Source organism: Argiope bruennichi, chromosome 10 (assembly GCF_947563725.1).
Source record: "Argiope bruennichi chromosome 10, qqArgBrue1.1, whole genome shotgun sequence".
NCBI classification, from domain to species: Eukaryota; Metazoa; Arthropoda; class Arachnida; order Araneae; family Araneidae; genus Argiope; species Argiope bruennichi.
Window position 1 is genome coordinate 94,346,813 of NC_079160.1, and position 24,573 is coordinate 94,371,385.

The 24,573-nt window shown below is 27.8% G+C and overlaps 1 protein-coding gene across 2 annotated transcripts in view; it reads right to left on the reverse strand.

Moving 5' to 3' along the window:
• Positions 1 to 24,573, reverse strand: part of LOC129988435 (glycine receptor subunit alpha-2-like) — a 233,575-nt gene that overhangs the window by 58,731 nt on the left and 150,271 nt on the right. For both annotated transcript variants that reach the window (XM_056096662.1, XM_056096661.1), the window contains exon 4: positions 2,060 to 2,186. In XM_056096662.1, coding sequence (XP_055952637.1) covers positions 2,060 to 2,148 — 89 coding nt within the window. In that variant the 5' untranslated portion in view covers positions 2,149 to 2,186. The remainder of the gene's footprint in view (positions 1 to 2,059; positions 2,187 to 24,573) is intronic.

The following is a 24,573-nucleotide window of genomic DNA, read 5'->3' on the forward strand; positions in this document are numbered from 1 at the left end:
ACGCTATTGAAATAAAAGAAATGATCTCTTTGTAAATTTGATACGCTATCCACAAAAGAGCTGAAATGGTAGAGGTTTATTTGGTTTACATATGTATATTGTTTCAAAGGCAAAATAAATGGGTGTGTATGTATGTAAAGTTTAGATAAAACAGTTATTTTTCGGAAACAATAAATACAAAGAAGGGTAATTTTTTAAGATGAATGAACATTTTAAATTACAAGATTAGATTAAAATATATAAATTATTCTAACATTTAATATGCATGTAATGTTTCTTTTAATTATATATAAAAATTCTTTTATGCAAATGCTACGTTTTATTCGCTTTGTGATTGGTAGATAGCGAATCATCTGATCCATGATATTTGAGATTTGTTTTGCCAGTATTGTTTGAAATATTTAATGAAAATTATTATTACGTTATAATAAGTATTTATATTGCACGTAACGGTGAAATGGTGACAAAAAAGGAAAAATAGAGTTTAATTAACACCAAATTAACAGCAGTAGAGTTTAAAATAATATTTTTTGATAATTCTATTTTTAGATACATCGTTTGTGGCAACACCGATGAATAGCTATCGTGTTTGTTTATTTATTGAATAACGGAAACTTTTCGTCTCTCTGCTAGCCATCGACTGAATACTGAAGCAACACATGCGTTGACTCAGTATTGTTTTTTAAATAGTAATGGGACCTCCAGTGATATCAGATGAAGGAAAAAAAAAAAAAAAAGAAAGGAAGCCAGAGAAAAAAGCTACCAATTTGAAAAGAAAAGCTGATTGTGAAGCCGCTACGTTAGCGGTAAAATGTAAAAAAACTGAAGCATTATTTAGATATTTCAGATATGAGAGAAGAATGTTGTCAGTTTCGGGCTTTGAATTTTGAGTCGGAAGTAGGCCGATTGGCCAATATATGTTGCCATTATGGAAAGAGTAAGTTCCCAATATTGAACGAACAATTATTGGTGTTATAAAAACTTGAGTATTGGGTACAGTATTGGACAACATCGGCGTTGGCTAGCGAAAGAAAGCAAGAAGCCCCTTAGTCATATAAAATCTTTTTATAAGTGTACATTTTTTTAGAAATTAACCATTTGAAGTGCTATCCGTGTAAGTTAATAAAAGCTTTAGGATAAGCATATAGTACATAGTGCTGTTAATTTTTATTCATATGGAGTTTATATTAGAAAATCAATTAAAATTCTCTAAAAATTAGTTGTTTGATTTGCCATTCGTAGAAATTAAAAAAAAAATATATATCCGGGTAATCAGTCAATGAAATGACAAATTGTCTTTATTGCTTTGTTTGGAATACATAGTATATCGTCCCTAATTTGTCTGAGGTGCACAAATATAAATGAATTAAATTCTAGAAAATTAAAATTATTATAAAATAAGTTTTGTAAAAAGACGGTATGAACATTTAAAGATGAAATTTAAAATTTCAAAATTACCATATCCAAATAGGTGTTCTGAAATTAATTACTTACGGTTAGGATAAAAGTAAAGCAAATAAAGCATTTAATTTTATTTCTGTGGAGTTTATGACAGGAAATAAGTTATAATTTTCCTAAATACTAGCAATTTGATTTGCCATTCATCTAAGGCATCATCCATCTTTGACAAAATGATCAAGAACTGATTGATGGATCTTCCGAGAGATGGCCCTTAAAATGGTCTAAAATCTTCTTAAACAATAATTCTGTCAGCTCGGTTAGTTTTGAAGAATATTTAAAAAGTAAGGTGAAAACATAATTTTATTAAATATGAGCAATGTGCGTCATTGACTACATACTAAAATCATTTCTTAATTTTTCTGTATTATATAATTAATTTTAATATTAAAACATAATTCTTTCAGTCACATAAAACCATTTTTCCCATTTTAAAATTTTTGTCCATTTATACGGATACCTTTACTGAATTAGAAATTAACTAATGGACTACGATTAGAGTTGACATATAAAGAGGAAAGATAATTTTATAAAATTCTATACAAACGAACAAATAATTTTTTTAAGGATTAAAGGTGTATAAATTGCGTTTGTTACTTACTTTGATATCAGCTCAAAGAGAAGAACGGCGAAGAAAGTGAAGGTCGAAGCACCTTGTCTTGGGCACCTTTCTGATAGAGAGCACATCATTCGGTGTAGCTTTTCCACTAATTTCAGTTGATTTTTACCTAAGAAACGGAAAATAAAATAAATTCATTAAGAAATTTTCTACAATATTCTTCCATTTAATCTGGAAAGAAGAGAGTAGGTGGGGGGGTTAGAATGGTATTTAACCGTTTCACTTTTAAGAGGATTCGAGTCTAGGTATCTCAGAATTCTGGAATGCCACCCGATTTTCTCTTTTAAAAAATATCTCCCCTCAAAAATGTCAATGACTTTTCTTCTACTTAAGGGATTGAGTTGTAAAAGAAGATTCCAATGATTATTAAGCATGTACATCTTTGCAAGTATATGGAAAGTTCCTTAAAAACCTCCCCCAAAACCATTTGAATGGGTGTCTTCAACGGACAAACCATGCACCATAAGTAATTATTCCATCACATTTAAATATAGGAAAAGGGAATTTTGGTGTCTATATCCAGGAGTCTTTATCGTTCACTGTAGATTTCGTTTAGGGCCTTTCATTATTGATGGAGTTAATAAGTCTAAGACGAAGATAGTAAAATTCTAATATCATATGGAAACATAAACCTCTAAAATTTTAGTTTTATGCCTATGAAAAATCTGCACTTATTCTATTCATAGACAATTTTTCACTCAGAAAATTTTCTGACGTTTCAAGTGCACATGCGCAAAAGTATAATGCAATGTTGAAGCGAAAATACCTGAAACTCTGGTTTTAAGCCACTGAAATTTCTGCATTTGTTCTATAAGTATGTAAGCAATTGTTTCAAAGACAATGAAAGCAGTTCCATAGACTCGTGAATTTGAACTAAAATATATTGCCATTTTTCTATTGCAGCTAATATTATGCTACATCATATAATTACAATATAAAAAATGCAAGGCACTTTGATTTCATGAATATGAACAATAGTTGAATTGTTTTCAACTAATTCAATTCCGATGGCATTTAAATTAATAAAAAACTCAATAAGTTATAATGAAACTCGTATGACACTCGAAATCATTATCATCATCCTTATAATAGGATTTAAAAGTGAATGCAATTATTTTGAAGGAATTTTCGCTAGTGTTTACTTTAAAAGGCTTATTACGGCCAATTTGTTTAACTTAAAAGACAATTTAGCTGTAAGACGTATAAAAATCAGAAAAATTCTAGAGTCAATTCATTGTACTTGTATAAGATTTTAATTCATTAACTAGAATTATAATGACTGTAATCAGTGTTAATGGATGACAATGGTTTAAAGCCTCATTAAAGATGAGTCTTTAATTCTTCCTAAATTTTATTTAAAGTACAATGATTTTCAAGACGATCAAATTACAATTAAGAGAAAAAGTTGGAATATTTAATTATTTTCTCTTTCCGTTGATTATATATAACTGAAAAAAAGAGGGATAAAGAATTTTAAAAGATAAAGTTAAGAATTAATCAGTTTGAAATATAAATATAAATGTGAGTAATGTAGAAGAAATACGTTTTAAATAAAAAAAAAGAGTTTTTTTAAAGACATTTTCCGTATAAATCGAAATTTAGTGAAGTTATAAATTGTAAATTTTTTGACAGGGCTATAGTTTCAAGTTTTGAAAATGGATTTCAATTTGTATTTTCTCAAATACTATATATTAGGAAATGAAATAAAATTATCAAATCATTTTGCACTAGTTAATATTTTTTTATTTATAGTTTATTTGTTTGATAACTTGGGAAATTTATATATCTATAGGAAAAACTTTGTTTAATGACAGCGAAATAAAATTATTTTATTTCGAAATTAACGGCCAATAAAACGAAAGGGGGATTATCAAACGGTTCCACCTACACCAATATGAAAGAAAGCCTGGTCACAGCCTTGAAACAATTTCATAAATTGAGAATGAGGATCAAATAACATCTATAAATAGAGAATTTCAATGACTTAAGAAGTTCGTTAAAACACACACACACACACACACACACACACACACACACACACACACACACACACACACACACACACACACACACACACACACACACACACACACACACACACACACACACACACACACACACACACACACACACACACACACACACACACACAAATTATCGAATGAAATGTTCAGATTTAGAAATAAAAAAGAAATATTTTGAAAAAGTGATCATCAATATTTCACACTAAACACAACCGATCAATATTTACCAGGAAAACAAGATACTATACAATTTTACTGATTTAACCCAACATTCATGCCAGTCAGTTTAAATTAAAAATGAGATATTTTCTTAAAAATCAAAAAGTTAATATTAAAGAAGATATACTAAGATTGAGTTATTTAGTTTATTGTGTTTCTGAATTATAGCATTCGTATACAGTCAATAGACAGAGTGATAAAAATCCAATCCCATGATCGATATGATTCAAAATCTGATATTCTTTTACAATTCTTGTAATAAAACAATACTCAAAATTTCATTTTGCCCCAAAAAATGAAAATTTTATGTTATTCTTTTCGTGTACAAACAGGTGTGCACGGAAACTTACAATAATGAATTTCTGCATATAAGCTAGGATAGTAAACTCCTAACTATTTAAGCTAATATTCAGAAGGACAAATCTGATTCCGAAAAAATTGGATAGTCCTGAGACCTATAAAAGTTAATTATTATCTGATTGATTCCATTAAAAGCTCCTTTAAAACTTAAATATATTCATGTTTTCAATTTTTAGTAGTATAGGAACGTGCTTAATAATATTTTGCTATATATTGTGGTATAGTTCAAAAAATCTACTACAGAAAATGTAAGTTCAAATGCCAAATAACTTGGTACCATTCAAGACACATTTTGCAATTTCTGAGTTAATTACCGGACATACAAAATCCTATACATCGTATATTACTTTTAAAATCGTCAAACATATATATACTTTTAAAATAATTGAAATATTAACATAAATCTCGGCCTATTTATAGCAAAATTATTTAAATTTATTTTATTATTTACTGAAAATAAAATAGAGGTGTAAACTTAAAGTGCTAAAATTCAGAGTTTATTTTTTGAGAGACACTTTGACAATTTATTGCAGAGAAAACTTTTTAAACTTAGCTGAATTATAAGTAGACCGAAGAGTCAAGAGTTTATACTAAAATAAAATTTTATGAAGTCAGATAATACAAAAATGAGGAAATTCATCAAAAAGTATTATTGTGTGGAATTTCATGACAATTATATTTTCTTTGTATGTATCCTTTATGAGAAAGTAAAATTGGCAGAAGTATCTGACACTAAGATTTAGATGATTACAAAACGTGTCCACTGTCTTATAAAAATGAATCTAAGAGTTGCTTTCAGATATGTGCAATATCGTTCAAATATGCAGTTACCTGCAAATGCGTCAGATGTCACACAAATATCTATATTAATTCTCTGTAGACCTGTCAAATGATGTTCAAATATCTATATTAATTCTCTGTAGACCTGTCAAATGATGTTCAAATATCTATATTAATTCTCTGTAGACCTGTCAAATGATGTTCAAATATCTACAATAACAATTGCCTACAAAGGTGAGTGTTGTTATAGATATATATTCAGTAGTTGGCTGCAAATGTGTCCGATGGCATAAAAATATTATAATAGCTGCATGCAAATTTGTACGATGATATACAAATGTGTACAATAGTTGCCGCCATAGTTGATACTATATATATATATATACTGACTATGAAAGTAACTTTATTATTCTTTCAGTAAAAACAGATACTTTCTTTTTTCGATGAAGTTTTGACATATTATTTTGTGAAGTGATTTAAATAAAATTTAAGCAGACTTTTGCCCTTTAAATTATATTAATTAATTAAATAATTCATAAAGTTATTTATTGAATTTTTATTTCAAAATAGTTATATTATAGTTCTTTTTTGTTGAGAAAGTTAAATTAATAACATATTGTTAATTTAATTAATTTGAATTAAAACTTTTCAAGAATAAATCAAAAATATTTTTGCTACTCTCCCTACACTATTTTATATACATTTGAGGAATTTTATTGAAAAATTATGCAGTATACACCGGGTACTAAATTAAAATTAGTGAGATTAGAATAAGAAATTGTGATATGAGAACTTGACGAGATTTCAATGTAGAATACGATTTAAAAAAAATTCACCTCGTATATGATGCAAGTATTTAACTTTTTTTTCTTTAGAAACGAGAGGTATTTAAAATAGAAAAGAAATAAAGAGTACTTTCAGTTTTCATGAATTTTTAATCAGAATTATCTCAAGCAACTTAAATATCACCAATATATTTTTGTAAAAGAAATTCTTTTGATCTTTAAAGCAATTTATGGAAAAGGGAATTTTAAATAAGGCGACAGTGCTAAAAATAAGGACACAATCTACTTTAGCCGACATTTATTCCCTTTTAGGTAGTATTTGAATTAAAAGTTATGTCTAAGAATAAAGCAAAGATAAATTCAGATTCGACATAAAATGAAATCATCTGCTTTTTTTAAAGAGCATTTACTCAACGATTGTAAAAGGATTGAAGTGCTAGAATTGAGAAAAGATACATTAAAATATCTTTGCTCATATTTCTACGTTATTTTTTTTTCTCTTTAGAATTTAAGATGTGCATAATAACTTTCCATTAAACTTTTAAGTGTCGATAACTTTTTTCAGTCCCAGGGAAAGGAGACTTCTCTCTTTTGATAATTTGAGGATCATTTTAAAATTAAAGACCCGAGTCTTTTTAAATATATTAAATCTCGTAATATTTAAGAATTATGAAAGAACGAGAAATTTAATTTAAAACTGTTTGCAATAATTTTATAAATTTATCGTAATCTTAGAGTTGCGATAATTTTTGACATTTAAGAGTTTTTTAAAGTTAAATATGTACATGACACTTTCTCCTTTGCTTTGAAACTCGCAGGCGTTTGTAGACGTATTACATGAAACATTTTCTGAAACATTATTGTCATAGAAGAAAAATTTTAAAAAATACGGGAATAATTTTAAAATAAACAAATTACTTAACGTGAAATTTAAATCGAAATTGAACTATTTGATTTGGAACTGTATAGAGATTTAGTTTCAAGGGATTTTAATGGTATAAACTCATCTAAATCTTAAAATTATAAGAATTTAAAATTGCAAGAAAGATAACAATCGGTCCTTTCATAAGTTATTTCACCCCAACAAAATATATTGATATCTAACACATGTAAAAAATTCCATTTCTAATTGAAATGAAGAACATGGTTTATGGGTCACATTAGTAGAAAAAATAATTTCGGGAGCAAATTAGTGAAAAAAAAATAAAATGAGTAATCTAATAAAAAATAATCTGAGTAAATGAGTAAAACTCTTGATAAATTTAATGGGCACCTGATCGCGGACATGATGAATATTAGGTGAAATTGAGATTTTCAATTCCTAATCTTCCAAGCTTAATTAAAAGGTTCTTATATCAATTGATAGCTGATAAAACTTTCAAGACATTTGAATCATAAAAATTTTTATTCTGAATGTTTTTAAAACAGGTATTAAATAATATTTTTGACTGCAATAAATTATTAATTAATGGCATAATTTTAATTTATGTATATTTGAATCATTAATAGTTAAATAATAGTTGAATTCAAGAGCAATCAGTTCATTTGGAAATCAACATATTTTTTATGACTAAATGATCAATTTATAACATAATTTTAATTTATGTCTATTTGAATCATTAATAATTAAATAATAGTTGCTTTCAAGAACGATCAGTTAATTTGAATTTACAAAATCAGGTACAATTATCGAAATTCAATAAAGATGATTCTTGATATATTATACGTCCTGTGTTTTTTCTCCTATATGTTTTTCAGATAATAAAACAAAAATATTCCAACTTGGAGGATAAACTTATTAAGTTATGTAATCTGCTAAAATTAATGACTAAAGTAGAAAAAATCGAATAATACTGTGCTTAAACTCATAAGAGATAGCCTTTTTTTCCATTTAAATGTGACTTATTAACACGTAAGCTTAGAAATCTAATATCACGTCATTTTAGTTTGATTTGTTCCAGTCTTTGATAATATTCATACATAAACAGTTAAAGGGGAAATTTTTTCAGTTGCTATTTGAGTTTGATATTCGTAAAGTTTTTTTTTTTAGCAGACAGGTAAAATAACAAAATATATCGTAATTTATTTTAAGATAAAATTTCAAAAATTGGAATATTATAATCATTAGAAATGTCTTTTCCCTTCCCTCCCCCCCCCCCAAGAGATTTACCTAATATTGCCTAGTACAACTAATATCAGCTTAAAGGGATTTTTTTTATTGTTACAAAAGTGAAAAATGAAACATTCTATTAGTGATGACATATTTATATTAAAAGTACAGTTAAAGTTAATCCATAATGTTTCATTTATCAGCAGAATCAATTAGACTCGATAATTCCTTAATTTTAATTTTTATTCCTTTAAATGGACTTTAAAATCTTATTGAATATAAGCCTCCATACATTTTATTCTAATGAAAAGTCTTTGAAAGTGTCCCTGTTTTTAAGAAAAGTCAGTAATTATAGACTCTTTAATTTAAATAATAAATTAATGGAATAATTAATTAAAGTGTATTGATTAATTAATCCATAATATATTTATTTAGTTAATCTACTTTATCATTAACATACCTTCAATCTAATTTCTCTTGTATTAAAGAAAGTAATAGAGATTTCTTTTGTATTAAATTTTGCATTTTGTATTAAATCTAATTTATTCTGTATTAAACAATTGATTTAGCCAATGTCCTTAATACTAAGTATTATTTCTTAAGAGTTTGTTGAAACAATCTGTTCTGCTTATTTATTCATAACAATTATCAAGTATTAGATGTCTGATAAAAAAAACATACAATATATTAGCTGTTGCAATTGCGATTCAATCCATAATTTCGAAACTAAGCATACTTATCTAAAATTCAGATTCAATGAGATTATAGTGATAATTTATTTTATATAATTGTATATCGAATTATGAGTTTCCTCTAATTTCTAATTAATTTTTTTCTCCGTATTTTATACTGAAGTTAAGCAGTTATATCAATCCAACAAGCGAAATCATAGAATTGAATTACACATCATTAAATGAAAACTTTCCGTATCAACAAACAAAATCGTGCAGGTATTGGTCAGTAACGGAAATCATAATCACACTTTCCAAAGGTGGGCAATTCGTTTTGAGATTACATTTTCATTTTGTTCGTGGTATTATCTATTTCCAGTAACATTTCTCCTTTTCTAGCTGAAAACTTTAATTAGATTTTTCACATTTAAAAGCTATTTTTCCAGAGATTGCTACATAAATTTTTGGAAGCGTAATTTGATTGCACCGCTAATTACAAATCTATCGCTCTCCAAAGCAATTAGCTTGTCCAAATTTATTCTTGTGCGGAGAAACTTTGTTCTAAAAGTGAGCAAGATACATTATTTAATTAGTTCTGTTCATTCGTTTAAACCATTGGTTACATTTTGGTTCTAGTTAATCGGTATTAAAAATTAGATTAGTACTACTTTTAAGTGAAGAAATTAATTATAGTTGTAATTTCATAATAAATTTTTCATAAACGGTCTATGCGTCGACATAAATTATGAATACTGATAACAACACGTAATGTGGAATTTTTTAAAGATTATTGGAATAAATTCTGTAAGCCTATTAGTATTTGTAGTATCCTCATAGTAACCATCCAATAATATAAACGCAATATTCAAAATACTCTCAATGAATAGATTCCAAATCTATTTAATTGAAATGATTGAATTGCCATAATAATGTTTCTAAGAATGTGCCTTATTACACAAATCATGCTAGCAATTCTCAAAGATAAGAATACATCTGTTAGACAATGAGATAATATTTTATTTATGACATACACATATATATTCCTCAACTTATCTCTTTTCCTTTCAGAAAAGTTTAATTGGATTTAAAATTTCAGAAAGAATTATAAAATAAATCATTTTCTTATTTCTCATTTTACATTTGGCTTCCTTTATCGCCGGATTGAAACCTACCCATTTCATCAATCCACTCTCCTCCATTGCCATGCGACAGAAAGTCGCCGAATAGCATGATGATTAAAAATATTCTGCGAACAGATGAAGAGGATTGATTGTTTGGTTTTGGGGTTTACTGGCGCCAGAGCCATTTTCTAAAAAAATTGAGCCTAAAAAAGAAATCGGAAACAACTCATAATGAGTAAGGATCAGAATATCTGTTTCTACATGAATATTTTATATCCCATAACATGGAAGCTAGGGTTTTGGAATGAATTACGCCTTGCGCAGTTAGGTTTTAATTCATTTAAGTCATCTTCTGTCTCTGATTGGATCTCATTAATAATCTCGAGACTGAAGGGGGTCTTCTTCCTCGATCAAGGCTAAATATTTGCGATGCGTGTTGAAGCCTTTATTGTTTATGTGCATTTAATTAAAGAGGCCAAAGCTACTCTGGAAATGGGATTTCGGAAGTAGCACAGTGGAGTAGAGCTCATAGCTCAACTTGATACTTTGATATCAGGATCCAGTTAGACATTTTGTTGAACAATATTATACAATATTATGCGATATTCTATTACATCATTTAATATTCAACAATATTGTAAATTATTGTAAATATTGGTTAAAATCATTTAATATTATAAATCTATATGTACTAGAAGAGGGTTAATAGCCTCAATGCTTTGCAGGTGGAAAGAATATGATAATTCGTGTGCTGGATAAGAAGGGTAGATATTCTGATAAGGGTAGACCACTCATATGCCTCATATTATAGATTCTGATAATATGAGGCATATGAGTGGTTTTTTTTTCGAAAAATGAGGATTTCTGGCAAGTTAAAACTCAGTATATGATTTATTGTTAATTTTTACGGAGCATTAACATATTCAAAATTAATTTCTATAGGTTGTAATTAAAAAGATTTTACCATTTTAACAGAAGATAATATTCTAACAAATTTACTGTCTAATAATTTTGAATGCTCCTTTACTATTTAAACATTTTTATAATATTTTCCGTAATAGATAAGAAAAGTTTAATCTCTATTTCTGTGAGTTATTTGAAAATTTTAGTTATATAATCGATTAAACATCATTAATTATGAAATACAAGTTGGTTTACATTTGCAGAAAATTTATTAATGTTATTGCATAAATTATAGTTAACTTTTTTCAATTTCTCACAAAAATAATTAATATATGGAAGAGGATCTAATCCAATTTTTCAAATTAAAAAAAAATTAAACTTATACTGTATTGCATCCTAAAATTACTCCCTTGTTGACGCCATATGAACGTCATCATATTATTATATTGCTGAATCATAGTAAAATACAAGATAGCTGAAATGGCAAGGTCTACCTCTACGTAATGATTATACTTTTTATAAGATTGCTCATTTAATAATTTCAGCTAGAATTTTGTAAACACCAATTTTGTTTTATTGCGTTGAATGCTCATATCATCTGCAAGTATATTTAAGTAAATATTTGTATTAATTATTTGTTCAATTTTCCAGAAGTTTTTAATAGAAATAAAAACATTTGTTTTATTTGAATGAATTTAAAATATTTCAATTTCTATCACAAGTAGAATATAAATTCAACGTGGGTGAAATTAAATACTAAATTACGAAAAATTGCAAAGTTGCATTCTCTATTTAAAAATATAAGGATAGAATAAAGATAGATTTTTTGAAGAGTAAGTATTTTGAGAAATGATTCTTAGTTGTGAGGGTTTTTCGCCAGCAATAAGTTTTCATATAGCTGCTCTATGTTTCTTTCTAAGGCAACTTTTTAACAAGGAATCGTAATATAACAAAATATTCAAATTGTTGATTTTTATTTCTTAGAACCTATGGTTTATCAAAGTACTCAGTTCATAAACGTAATACAAACTTGATAAAGATATATTTTCAATATCTAGAATCGTAAAGAATATACAGCATGAGCTAGTACTTTAATTATTTTGAGAATTATTCAAATTTTAAAAATCAGTTTTTATTTTATTGGATTTTACTTAAAAAAAGGGGGCTGAATAATTCACAATAATTTAAAAAAAATTAAATATTTTAACAAATCTGAAAATATTATTAAAATAATTATTTGTTTGCCTAGGGATGTTGGATCATTAAATTTTTAAATAGACACTAACTGTGATTTTTTTTACGCTGGCAACTAATTTTGAAAAAATATCTTACTAGTTTTTCTTTTAAATTCTAAAACCGTTGTTGTTAAAGAACAAGAAACATTTTGAAACAGTTATTATTAAACAAACAAGAAAAGTAATGGTATAACAAACCAATTGGAACTTTGGGTCTTTTAAAGCTTTTTTTAATAACTAGAATTATATGACTGTCTACAGTGGCTATAAAATCACACTCATTATTAGAAGAAATACTCTGTTATATCACAATTAATAATTCTTTAAATCATGCTAATGCTACGGGTTATATTTTCTGTTCTGGTTATTGTTTTTGTTCCCAGATGTTGTATTTTTCGAAATGATTCCATTTCTCTGATTAGAGGAACTAATGATGCGGTTTAGTCACTTACAACCAATTATCAAAACTATTTTGCTTACGTTTTTTAACAACGTAATCGCACAAAAGTTTCCATTACGCATTAGTAATCACAAGTTCTCCTCTAGACAAAAAAGTTTCCACGGTAATTGTACAATTTATTCCCCAACAAAAATCACCTAATATTGGATTAATCTGACAATCATGCTCCTCACAACAAAAAGGCCATGACTCTTAATTAGATAAGAAACGCTTTTCTGTCGTAGTGGATCGTGTCCGACATGCTCACGAACAGCAAGATCGAACCAGCTTTGTTCGTAAGCCACTAAGAGAAGTGATTCTGCTTGACTGAAGAGATTGCTTTAAGCACTGACAGATCACTGTATAAAAGAAAGAATGCAAACAATGGAAGCATGTGAAAAGACATAACGAGTAAGTGTTTGTTATTAAGAAAGAAGTTAAGAGTTAAAAAGATTTTGCTTTTAGGTAATCTACGTCATCTATTAGTATCAGAAAAAAATGACGCAGGAGATAACATAATTAATCATAATAAGAGTTTGATTAAGGATATCTAACACTCAGCAAAAGAAAATACATCGTCTTGCCTAGAAGCACATAGAAGTGTTGGAATAAAATAATTAATAGTATTCGGGAAGCCACGCGATATAAAAGGCAATCATATAAATAAATATAAAATGCCTTGGATTCAAAAGTATGAGGGTGTATTCGCAATTTTTGGAAAAACATACAATAAATATTAAATTTAATTTTAAAAATTTACATTTTGTTTCCAAAAACATGCTTATATTAGCGTAATAAAAAGAAAAAAAAAAGAATATTTTGTTATTGGATATGGAATAAATTAACTATAAGAAAACAAGTGAATTAATTTTCTTTTAGGTATCGTCGTTCCAGCAGGATGGAATGTTTATCTCTACAAAAGCTTATTAATAAATCAAATAATTTAAAATAAGATAATTTTCACAAATAAAATCATAAGTATTTTGGAAAATTAACTTCAGTTTAATAGATTCAGTACTTTATTTGTGATATTTCCCAAGAGAAATTTTTGAAGTCACATGTTTCAAACAAGAAGCTGTCCAACCCCCTCCCTCCTTCAACTTTTTTCGTATTTTTATGCAATATTGTATTTTTTTTCCTGTTAACTTTAATGCATAGCGAAAAGATTTAGATATGCTTTACGCTTTTGGATCTCTGCCCACTGATCATTTGAACCCAAAATTTTAGAAAAATCTACAATTTTAGTATTAAAATTTAACTAAATAAATTAATTTAGCTACAAATTTAGTGTTAACGTATGAAATTTCATTTTTTATATTGTTGTATCTTTAAGTTATTTCTTCTATATATACACGACTAGAAAAACCATAAGAAAATATACAATTATTTTTATTATGTACAATTATTATGCACAATTTCATCATTCATACCTAGAAGTTTAGATAAAAAAATCATATTAAAATTCAATCATTCACATTGTCTAGTTTTTAAATAATCTCTTTCGCATTCACACAGATAGCATATCGACTAAAAACCCTTTATTGATTTGATTCAAAATTTGAAACTTTTTTTTGATGATTCTGATAAAATCTACTCCGTATTTCAATAATCCTAAATTTCATTTATTCTGTTTGCGAACAAGCAGACATACTACACAATCCAAAACAAGCATAAAGAACTCCTAAACAATTAGACAAACAAGTAGAATTCATTTTTATATATTGTAGTTATTTCTTTCACATACATGCAACCAGAAAAAACACAAGATAATGTGCAATTTTAATTATTTATTCCTGAAATCATACCTAGAAGTTTAGATTAAAAAACTTTTTAAAATTCAGTCATTTAGATTTTTAGTTTTTAAATAATCTCTTTCGTATTCCTGTAGATAGCATATCAACAGCCAAACCAGTTATTTATATGATTCATTTAAAGAACAATCGAAAACGTCGTTTACTAAACAGTCACAAAATACTCGTACGTTATCTATCTCAAAATAAAGTTTATGTTTTGTATTATCTGATTTCTAATTTCATTCACTTTATTTGAATCTCAAATTCTACGCAATAAAGTAGATACTATTAAGAAAAGCAAGAAGCTAACAATCATTTTTTTAAATCGACTACTTTTTATTTTTTCGGAAGCGTTGCCACTCTCGCTAAACTAAAAAAATGTAGCAACGTTGGCATTCAAATTTTGAATTACCAACGTAAGTATAACAATTTAAAATGTGAAACTCCTCTTGTGATAAAACCTACATCCGAATTTCAATAATCCTTCAAAATGTCATTTATTAAGCCTGCGAACAAGCAGGCATATTATAGTACAAGCCAAAACTAACATAACAAACTCGTAAACAAGTAGACAATCCGAGCTAATGAGCAGAGGCTAGACAGGCCAGGCCAAATAGCAAAATGCTAGAAAAGCAGAATTCTATGAACTTTCTTTTCCTATCTTTCCTATACAATTTAAAACACTCTTCTAATGTATTGCCCGATTTTATTTATTATCTCATTTGGTATCGGTGTATAATCAAGAACATTATAATTGTTCGTCAGATAATGCTATAAATTTTAAAACGAATTGCGCAAAAGATGAAAGTCGAAAAATAAAACTTGTTTTCATATATTTAAATAAGCTGTATAATACCTAAAATATTTTTAGGATATATAAAATTATGTATATTAAATTTTAAAAAACTATGCAGCTACTTTTAAAATAATCAAAATATTAATGTAAAATTTAATTATTCCAAAAATCGTATACATTTACTTATAATGAACTAATAAATGACAACACTTAGTTGAAAATATAGGTTTAAGACAAAAATACAAAAAAATAATTTTACGTTCTTTGAGAAAATTCTCGATAGAGGATTGTTTTCTTATTTTATTTATTAAATCTAGAATTTAAAAAAAGATAAAATAGCCTTGGCTCAGATAGTCTAGTTTTTTTTCTGACATGAGTTCTTCGAACTCAGGTAAATGGGAAAAGAAGAAATTCTACAAAACGTGGATATCGAATTTTCTGATCGTTACAATGCTTTTTTTCTGCTTATCAGAATTTGAAGTAGTCGTCGTCCGTTGCCAATATATATAGTAGTTGTCTGTATATTTAATTTATTGATACTCGTTCTTAAGAGGCACCCTTTAATATAGGCATCCTTATCTTTACTTAATCATAATATTTTTATTTCGTCGTTCTATTTTGACAATTCCATTATATTTTAACAATATATCTTATTTAATAATTATAATTTAACAGATTTCTAGGTTTATATGCATAAAAATGGTGCATAAAAGCTTAGCAAGTATTTTTGCATTTAAAATTTATCAATTATAAAACGGATGAAATTACTCGCTGAAGTTCTGAAATGAAAAAATGATAGCTGAAATAATTAATAAAAACACAATAAAATAATCTATTAATTTATATTATTTATTTAATAAATTTAAATTAAACATTTCTCAGATATAAATCTGATTTTTTTTTCTCTTTCTCAGTTCACTCATTTGTGTAGATTTGTTAAAGCTTCTTTAAAAAAATCCACAATGCATTTTAAAAGTTCAAGATTAATAAAATCAATATTTTAAATATTTCTTTTTCACCATTAATAAAATATTAACTAAAAAAAATTAAGAGTGATCACCAAATAAAATACAACCAGGATAAAATATCTTCTATTCTTAAATATAATGCAAACGATTAATTTTTTTCTTCAGAAATGAGCATTTGAAGAAAAAAAAATACTTTCAGTTTTCGTAAAATTTTAATCAAAACTAACTCTAACACTTTAAATATCTTCAATAAATTTTCATAAGATATCTACTTTTGATCTGTAGAGAAATTTAAGAAAAAGTTAATTTTAAATAAAGTGACGTATTAAAAATAAGTGCAAAATCTAATCTAGTTGACATTTATTCCATTTTGTAGCGTTTTTGAATTAAAATTTATGCTTCGATTTATTTTTCTTTTTATGAGTAAAAGAAAAATAAATCCAAATTCAGTTTGTAAACAAATCGTTTGCTTTTTACGAACAAGTACTGGGCGTTTCTGAAAGTGAAAAAGATGGAATTAAAAAAAAGAAAAGAAATGCAACTAGAATTGAAGCTATTTGTAACAATTTCCATTTAATTTTTAAGTGTAGATGACTTTTTCAATCTCTATCATTAAGACATTTTTTTCTTTTTGGTAATTTAAGAATAATTTTAAAAGTAAAGGAAAGCCTTTTTAATACATTAAATTTCGCAATAATTAGAAGTTAAGAAAGAAATAAAAATTTTAACTTTGAGCTGCTTGAATTAATTTTATGAATTGATCTAAATCTTAAAATTAAAATAATTTCACTTCTCTCTCTCTCTTTCTTCTTATAAGTTGAATATACAGGTGGTTATCAAAATAATGAAAACATCTTAGATTTATAAAAAATCCTTTATTAATATGGTGTATTATGTGCCAAAGGCTGTCCGACAATTTGGAATCGGCTAGGAATCGATTCATACAAGTGTTGAATAGTGTTTAGAGGAATATTGTACCATTCTTCCTGAAGATATTGTGAAAGTTCTAGGAGAGATGTCGGTGGAGGATATCGACTCCGTATTGAACGCTCTAAAATAAACCATAACGGTTCAATTACATTGATGTCGGGTGACTGTGCGGGGCAAGGCAGATGTTTAACTTCATCCTCGTGTTCATCAAACCATGATTGGACAAGTCTCGTTGCATGGATAGGTGCATTATCCTCCTGGAAAATTCCATCTCTTGCAGGAAACAAAGTTTGAGTCATAGGAAGGACCTGGTCAGCTAAAATTTCTATATTATTCTCCCCAGTGATCCATCCTTTCAGGGTTACGATTGATCCAGCAGAAACCCAAGACATGAATGCCTATGCCATGACGGGTCCACATATATGCTTGAAGTTAGAAGGAGACAATCACGATCATACGCTTGTCAAGGTGTCCTCCAAACGTGCACAAGTCCTGTTGTAGGGAAAAGTGTGAAACACGATTCGTCAAACCATATTCTTCCACTTATCGATCGATAGGTTTTGTGCGTGTGACACCACTGTAGACGACGTTTAGCATTAACATGTGTGACAAGTGGCTTTGGAATTGCTGCTCTGTCATAAATGTTCTGTTTATGAAGATAACTTCTTTAATCACTGACACTGGAGAATCCAGATTGGTATTGAGCTCTGCGGTCACTTTTGCTGCTGTCGTTCGCTTTTTAGACATTACAATCCGCTCCAATACCCGTCGGTCTCTTTTGCTGAACTTCTCTTTCCTCCCACTATTTTGCTTTACCGATCTTGTCTTGCCGCGCTGTGTGTATGCTATCATGACTTTAGACACCGTACCTCTAGAAACGCCTAAAATTTGGGATGTTTCGGTCACACTTTCTCCAGCTAGACAGGCTGCTACAATTTGGTCTCTTTGAAAATCTGAGAGATCCAACATTTTAAGCTTTTGAAAAAAGAAAAAAAAATCAAGAATTACAGAACTTCAATAAAGCTAACACATACTACCAGAATATATGCATTGCTATTTATAAAAAAACTGGTGGTTATTATTCGATTTTAATGCTTACGAAGCGCATTCAAAAATGTCACTTTTATTCATAGGTGTTTCCCTTATTTTGATAATCACCTGTACATACGAGATTTTCTTCCCTATAATAGCGGAGTAGGAATGATTTTTTTGGGATCCATAAATGATTGTAGATGTTTCTATGAGTTACGAATAGTTTCAGAATACTTTGCCAAAATAAAAATAAATTAGAATAAGATAAAACTTAAGAATTTTAAAATATTAATTTATTTAACTTATAAATTCTAAATAAAAATGAAATCTTTGATTCGGATTAATATAAGAATTACAGATATGCTGGATCTTAATGTATTAATTAATCAAAATCTTAAATTTCATTAATTTAATGTTTAAAGGAAGGAAAAAGGCGGCCGTTTTATAAACTATTTCATATAGACGATTTGGATATTGATTTGCTCAGAAAGAAAGGACAATTTCCTCATTAGGAAAACATGATTTAAGAGCAAAATTTTTTTTAAAAATTACTTATTAGCTATGAAATATCGAGGCTGATTGCAAGCATATGATAAAGCTTACAATCAGTTTTAACTTATTTGTTCCCTGCTTTCATATACTTAATAATATTGAAGAGATGACTAATATATGTATATTAATTACTGGATATCGTCTTAAAAGAGATGATTAATAAATACATGAAATTCAGATTAATTTTTTTTAAATTAAAGAACTGAATTTTTCAAAGTTAAATGATAGCAGTTTTGAGGCGATTCTGAAAATTTCGAACCGATAATTAAAAAGAAAGAAAAACCATCACTTTAAAATTATTTCTTATAATTGACGGGGATTTGTGTTTCTTTCACTTCAGCACGTGTTCAAGATAGAGGTACAAAGCAACTCGGAGCTGTGGAATTAAAAATTTTAATTCCTAAGAAAAGTCATGCTATGTGAATCACTTCATTGAGAAGTTCATACGTTTGTAATAAATTTATTATCACTTTAACGACTTCAATCTAAACTAACGACAAATAAGAAATTCAGTGTGAAACTCTCTGCAAGTCTTTCATAGAAATGTTGCACATGATTTTGTCATGTGTGGTGCAAGATGCATTGTATAGCACATGCACTTTAAGATAGGAAAAATATCACAAAAAGAATTTAAGATATACAAAGACATCTGTGAAGGCTTTGAAAAGTTACGATTATGGGCTTTCAGGGCCCATTTCAGAAGTGACGAACAAGCAAAAAACGCTGCATTTCATTGTAAAGAAATTAGATGAAGTTCATCTTGTTTCAACATAGAAAAATAAAGCAGGTTTTTGACAGCAGTGACAATTTTGAAAATCCTTGAATAGTTGTCGAATAATGTGAAAAGGGACGTAAATATAAGCACATTACAGTAAATCTGATTTTCATTTTAAATCAGCAGGTGAATATTCTGGGCAGTTTTAATCCACTTATGATGGTGAACGTGTATCCACTGGAATCAAGATTTCCAATTCTCAATGTTCAAGATATAGAAACAAAATTAATTCAACAAATGGCGAGTAACAATGCAATTTTCGAAGACATTTAAAAATATTGTGCATTATTATAAATACTTTTAAAAATGGTATTTAAAATACTGTTTTGGGATAAACAAATGATGAAATTCATAGAAAAATTTTAAATTGCGTAAATTCAAATCATCAGTAGTAAAACTGTAATAATAGTTTGCCAGTTTATTCAATGATGCCATCCGAAATTTTCGAAATCTTATTGAGAAAGGTATTTTAAAAATTTGGTAAATTGTTATGTTTTTGCAGATAATTTACCGATCTTAATCAAAAGGAAAAGGGTGACTTCTTTTGTAAATGTAATGAAATAAAGATTATATATTTAACTATTAAAAGTAATAATTATTTTCAGAAAAATAAGAAAACATACTGACGGCATAAGTTAACTTTTATACATTTGAAAATGATCGATGAAACGAGAATTCAGAAAGATAATATCGTGCTTCTTGTTTCGCCTTATTTCAGTTGCATATGCATTGAATTAAAAAAGAATGTTTGTCGTTATTTTATTCAACTGCTATTCATTTTTTTTTTTGTTTTTAATAGTCGTTTTGTCAGGCTTTTAAAAATTAACATAATTTGTCACAATTTAGTTTTGTGATAATTTTACCAAAAACGAAGATTTCATTAGAAAAAGAAATTTAGAAATATCCCCTTCTTTACTGAATATTTCTTTAATATTTTTTTTATTACAACTAATGTATTTTTAAAAAAGCTTTCTATGTTGTAAAACTGAAAAAAAAATATTTGATCAAATCAGCTTCGTATTAATCTTGGTTTGTAATTGAACTCAGTTTAGGAAATAAAATTTTTATTTTATTATATAAAAATGTTTAATAAAATGTTATATTTAATGCATTAATTTTCTTATAAATGTTTTATTATTATGTAGAGTCAATATTATATCTCTATACTTACTTAATATCACTTTATTATATTTATAGCATATTACTTTCTCACTTTGAATTGATTTTAAAATCATATTATAATTTTGAAAATGACCTTTCTTATTTTATCGTTCCAATGAAGCTTTTATAAGTATTTCGATGAAGTAATTAATGATAATGGAAATTGTATTAATTTATACATTTATACACTTCTCATTTAGTAGAGCTATAAATTAATAGTAAGCATAATATTAAATTATTCAACATTTATTGAATGCGAATACCAGCTTATTTATTCTTAAAAAGGTATAAAATCAAGCATTGATCAAAATAAGCTATAATTATGCATTCTTTCTCAAATAACTTTGATTCAACTCAAAATTCCAAAACTAAGTATAATCATGTGGAGATTTAATCTGATTAGTCTGTGTTTATATTAATTGATTACATACTGTATAATGAATTTTCGCAGATTAAAGCTCGTATAAAATATTGAGAAAACGGTTCCAAATAATCAGGCAGCAATACTAATCCAATTGTCGCAACTATGGCATTTGGAAATTTTCAAACCAAACCAAATGAAAAACAAAGCATTATTAAAATAGATTTGCATTTTGGTTCAACTATATCGGATTTAAAAATTAGATTAATATTACTTCCACATGAAGAAACAAGCTATACTTGAAATTTAGTAACGATTAATCCCTAAATATTTTATGTTTGGGCTTAAATAATTAACATTTATTCTCGATGCTAATGCATTTTCAAGTTTGTAAATTGAAATCAACTCTTAAAGTCTATTAATATTTTTATTATAGTTATATTAAAAGCCATTCAATAATATTAATCCCATTTTCAAAATCATCATAATTAAAGGATTTCCAACATTATAAAATAAAACGGTAGAGATCTTGTAAAAATTCTGCATGAGTAATGCCTCCATAAGCAAATGATACCAAGATTTTTCAATGACAAGAGAATCATTATGAAATAATAAGGCATTATTTTATTTAAGGCTAACACATCCATTTAAATAACTCATCTCTTTTGCCAGTCGAGACATTTAATTATGTATGAAAATCATGCTCGGTTTAGTAAATGAATCATTTTCTCGTCCACTTCTGTCCGTTTGTATTCCTCTATCGCCAGATTTAAATCTGTCCACTCCAGCATTTCAGTCACGATGGGAGATTTTCCATGACATCACGTTAGGAAAGTATTCTGCTAAGAGGAGGGGGGGGGGAAGAGGTAGGAATGAGAAGGATCCCCTAATGCTTAAGGATCGTCATATCTATATTGCCCAATGCATACTTTATTGCCCATCATTGAATTCGCGGCACTTTATACACGGAGTTTAGATTTCCGGAACGAATTATACCAGTGTGTTCGCGGGTTTAATTAACTTAAGTCATCTGCTGCATCTGACTGGATCTCATTAATAATCACGTGACGGAAAGGAGCGGTCTTCTTCGGTCAAATTTGAATATTTGTGATGCCTATTGAAGCGTTGCCATTATTGCATATGTGCATTTATTAAAGATGTCGAAACTGTTTAGGATACGGCAAAATAGGATAAGAACTAAGGTTCGAATAGTCCCAAAATCCCATGCATTGGAGATAAAATTTGGCAGTTCGTTTGCAGGAGGGGAAAGAGATGCGGATGATGCGAGCTATATGCGACTGAATTTATTGGAAATATTAAGATTTCTGAGAAAATATTATTCTAGAATGCAAGTTATTGTTAACGTTTATCCCTCATTCGCATATTGTAAACTGCTCAGAGATAACCAGTTAATTGTTTCGACCTCTTCGGAAAACGCGTATCTAAATGATGTCGCAAGAAGTGATCGATGACGAGTACACTCAGCATGTGTAATATGAAATTATGTTGTAATGAAATGACTTATCTTTTTTATTTCAGTAATCACATTTATTTATTTACTTAAACTAACATATGTTTTTTGCATATGAACGGATATAAAAAATTAATTTATTATTTTAATTTGTTATTAGAAAATGGTATTGAGCAAAGAATGGTATAAAGCATAATAACCTTTACTTCCGACTTGACTCCAAAATATTTTAAACGTCTTGAAATTTACGAATATGCTATGAAGTTTTTACTAAAATTGTAATACAAACTGCAAATTATCACTATTTATTACTCCTGGCGAATAAACTCATCATAACATAAAATGTGGTACTTTCTCCAAAACGAGTATATTTAACAGTTAACTAGTCAAATAGTTAACTGTTAAACAGATTCCAGCATTTAATTGTAGATAAGATTCAAATATTACTAATAATCTTTAATTTTCTATTCTGATATTTTCATATTATTTTCTATAATAACTAAAGAAACCCGATTCTGTGCTTGTGATATTTGTTTGAGAAGTTTAGTTGATAATGGGCCGGCGTTTTGCCATAGGGGTAGCGCGTCTTTAACATGATCTGGGCATGAAGGGTTCGAGTCCCGGTTTGGGCATGGTTGTTCTTCCGTTGCTCTATTTGTGAGATGTGTGAATGTGCCCTCCTGTAGAAAGGGGTTGTGCAAGCGAATGAGTGATGAGTGAGTAGCTAAGTCGTACTATTAGCCCTAATTGGCGCTACTAAAAAACAAGAGACATTCCCCCTCCGGCTTAAAATCGCTGTCTTCGTAACAGCGGGCTTGTCCGTGGCAAGTGCCATAAGAAACAACAGCAACATTTGATAATGGTATAATATCCATTGAGTACGAAACATAGATTGTGATTAATAAGTAATGGATATTATACCATTTGTCGTAAATATTAAAACTTATATAAATAATAAATACTTAAAACAACATGTTTGAAAGTAGATAATAAATTACACATTTCTTTACCATTTACTCATTATTATTTTCAAGAATGCTCTCTTATTGATTTTATTTTTTATTATTAATTCGGTCCAGAAATAGTTTTTTTCCTACTAATTTGATCCATAAATGATGTTTCCCACTTCAGGTAAGAATTGAAGTTTTTACTGGTGCGAACATAGCAATACATATTATTGATGCGAATTCTTTTATGAAGCAAGAGCCAGTTCCCTTCATTCTTAATATTAAATTTGTGTAATGTTAAGATATAGGTGACTTCATATAAATAAACTCCGTTATAGTAACAATTTATATAGAATTCCAAAATCTTACGATAATTAAAAAAAAAAAAATTAAAGATTTTTCCTCCTCCTACTTAAATTTCCCACTTTATTATATAAAAAATGATATTTCACATTTAAAGAGAATATTAACACAAATATTTTTTTTATCGATGGAATCAGTTATAATTTGTATTTCTTAAATTTAAATACATAAAATTTAATAGTGATTTTAAAATCTTATTAAAGTTTCATATATTCGTTTCTGTTCATTCTGTTGAATGAAAATAAAGATGAAAAAATAATATTAATGAAAAATGTAATAAATAAAAGGATAGCCCTCTAGCAGCTATTGAGCAATTAGCAGCTAGCTGTCGAAAATGTAGCGTCGTTAGGATTTGTTTAAATTATTTTATGCGTTAATTGTGTTGTATCTAATTGTTTGTGACTGTAGCTCATTAGATCTTAAATATAATTTTATTTGAACTAGCCGACGGCTATCATTCATAAATCATTTAGTCATAGATAAAATTATATTCAAGATCTAACTAGCTACAGTCAAAACATTAGATACACTACATTTAACAAATAAAACAATCTTAAGGACACTACATTTCCGACGCTTAGAGGTAAACTACCCGTTTCTCTCAATAGCTGCTAGAGGACTATCCTTTTATTTATTACACCTAATTTTTTTCACTTTACTATCTATAGATTGCCGAATGAAGTTTCTAAAGAGAGCAAGA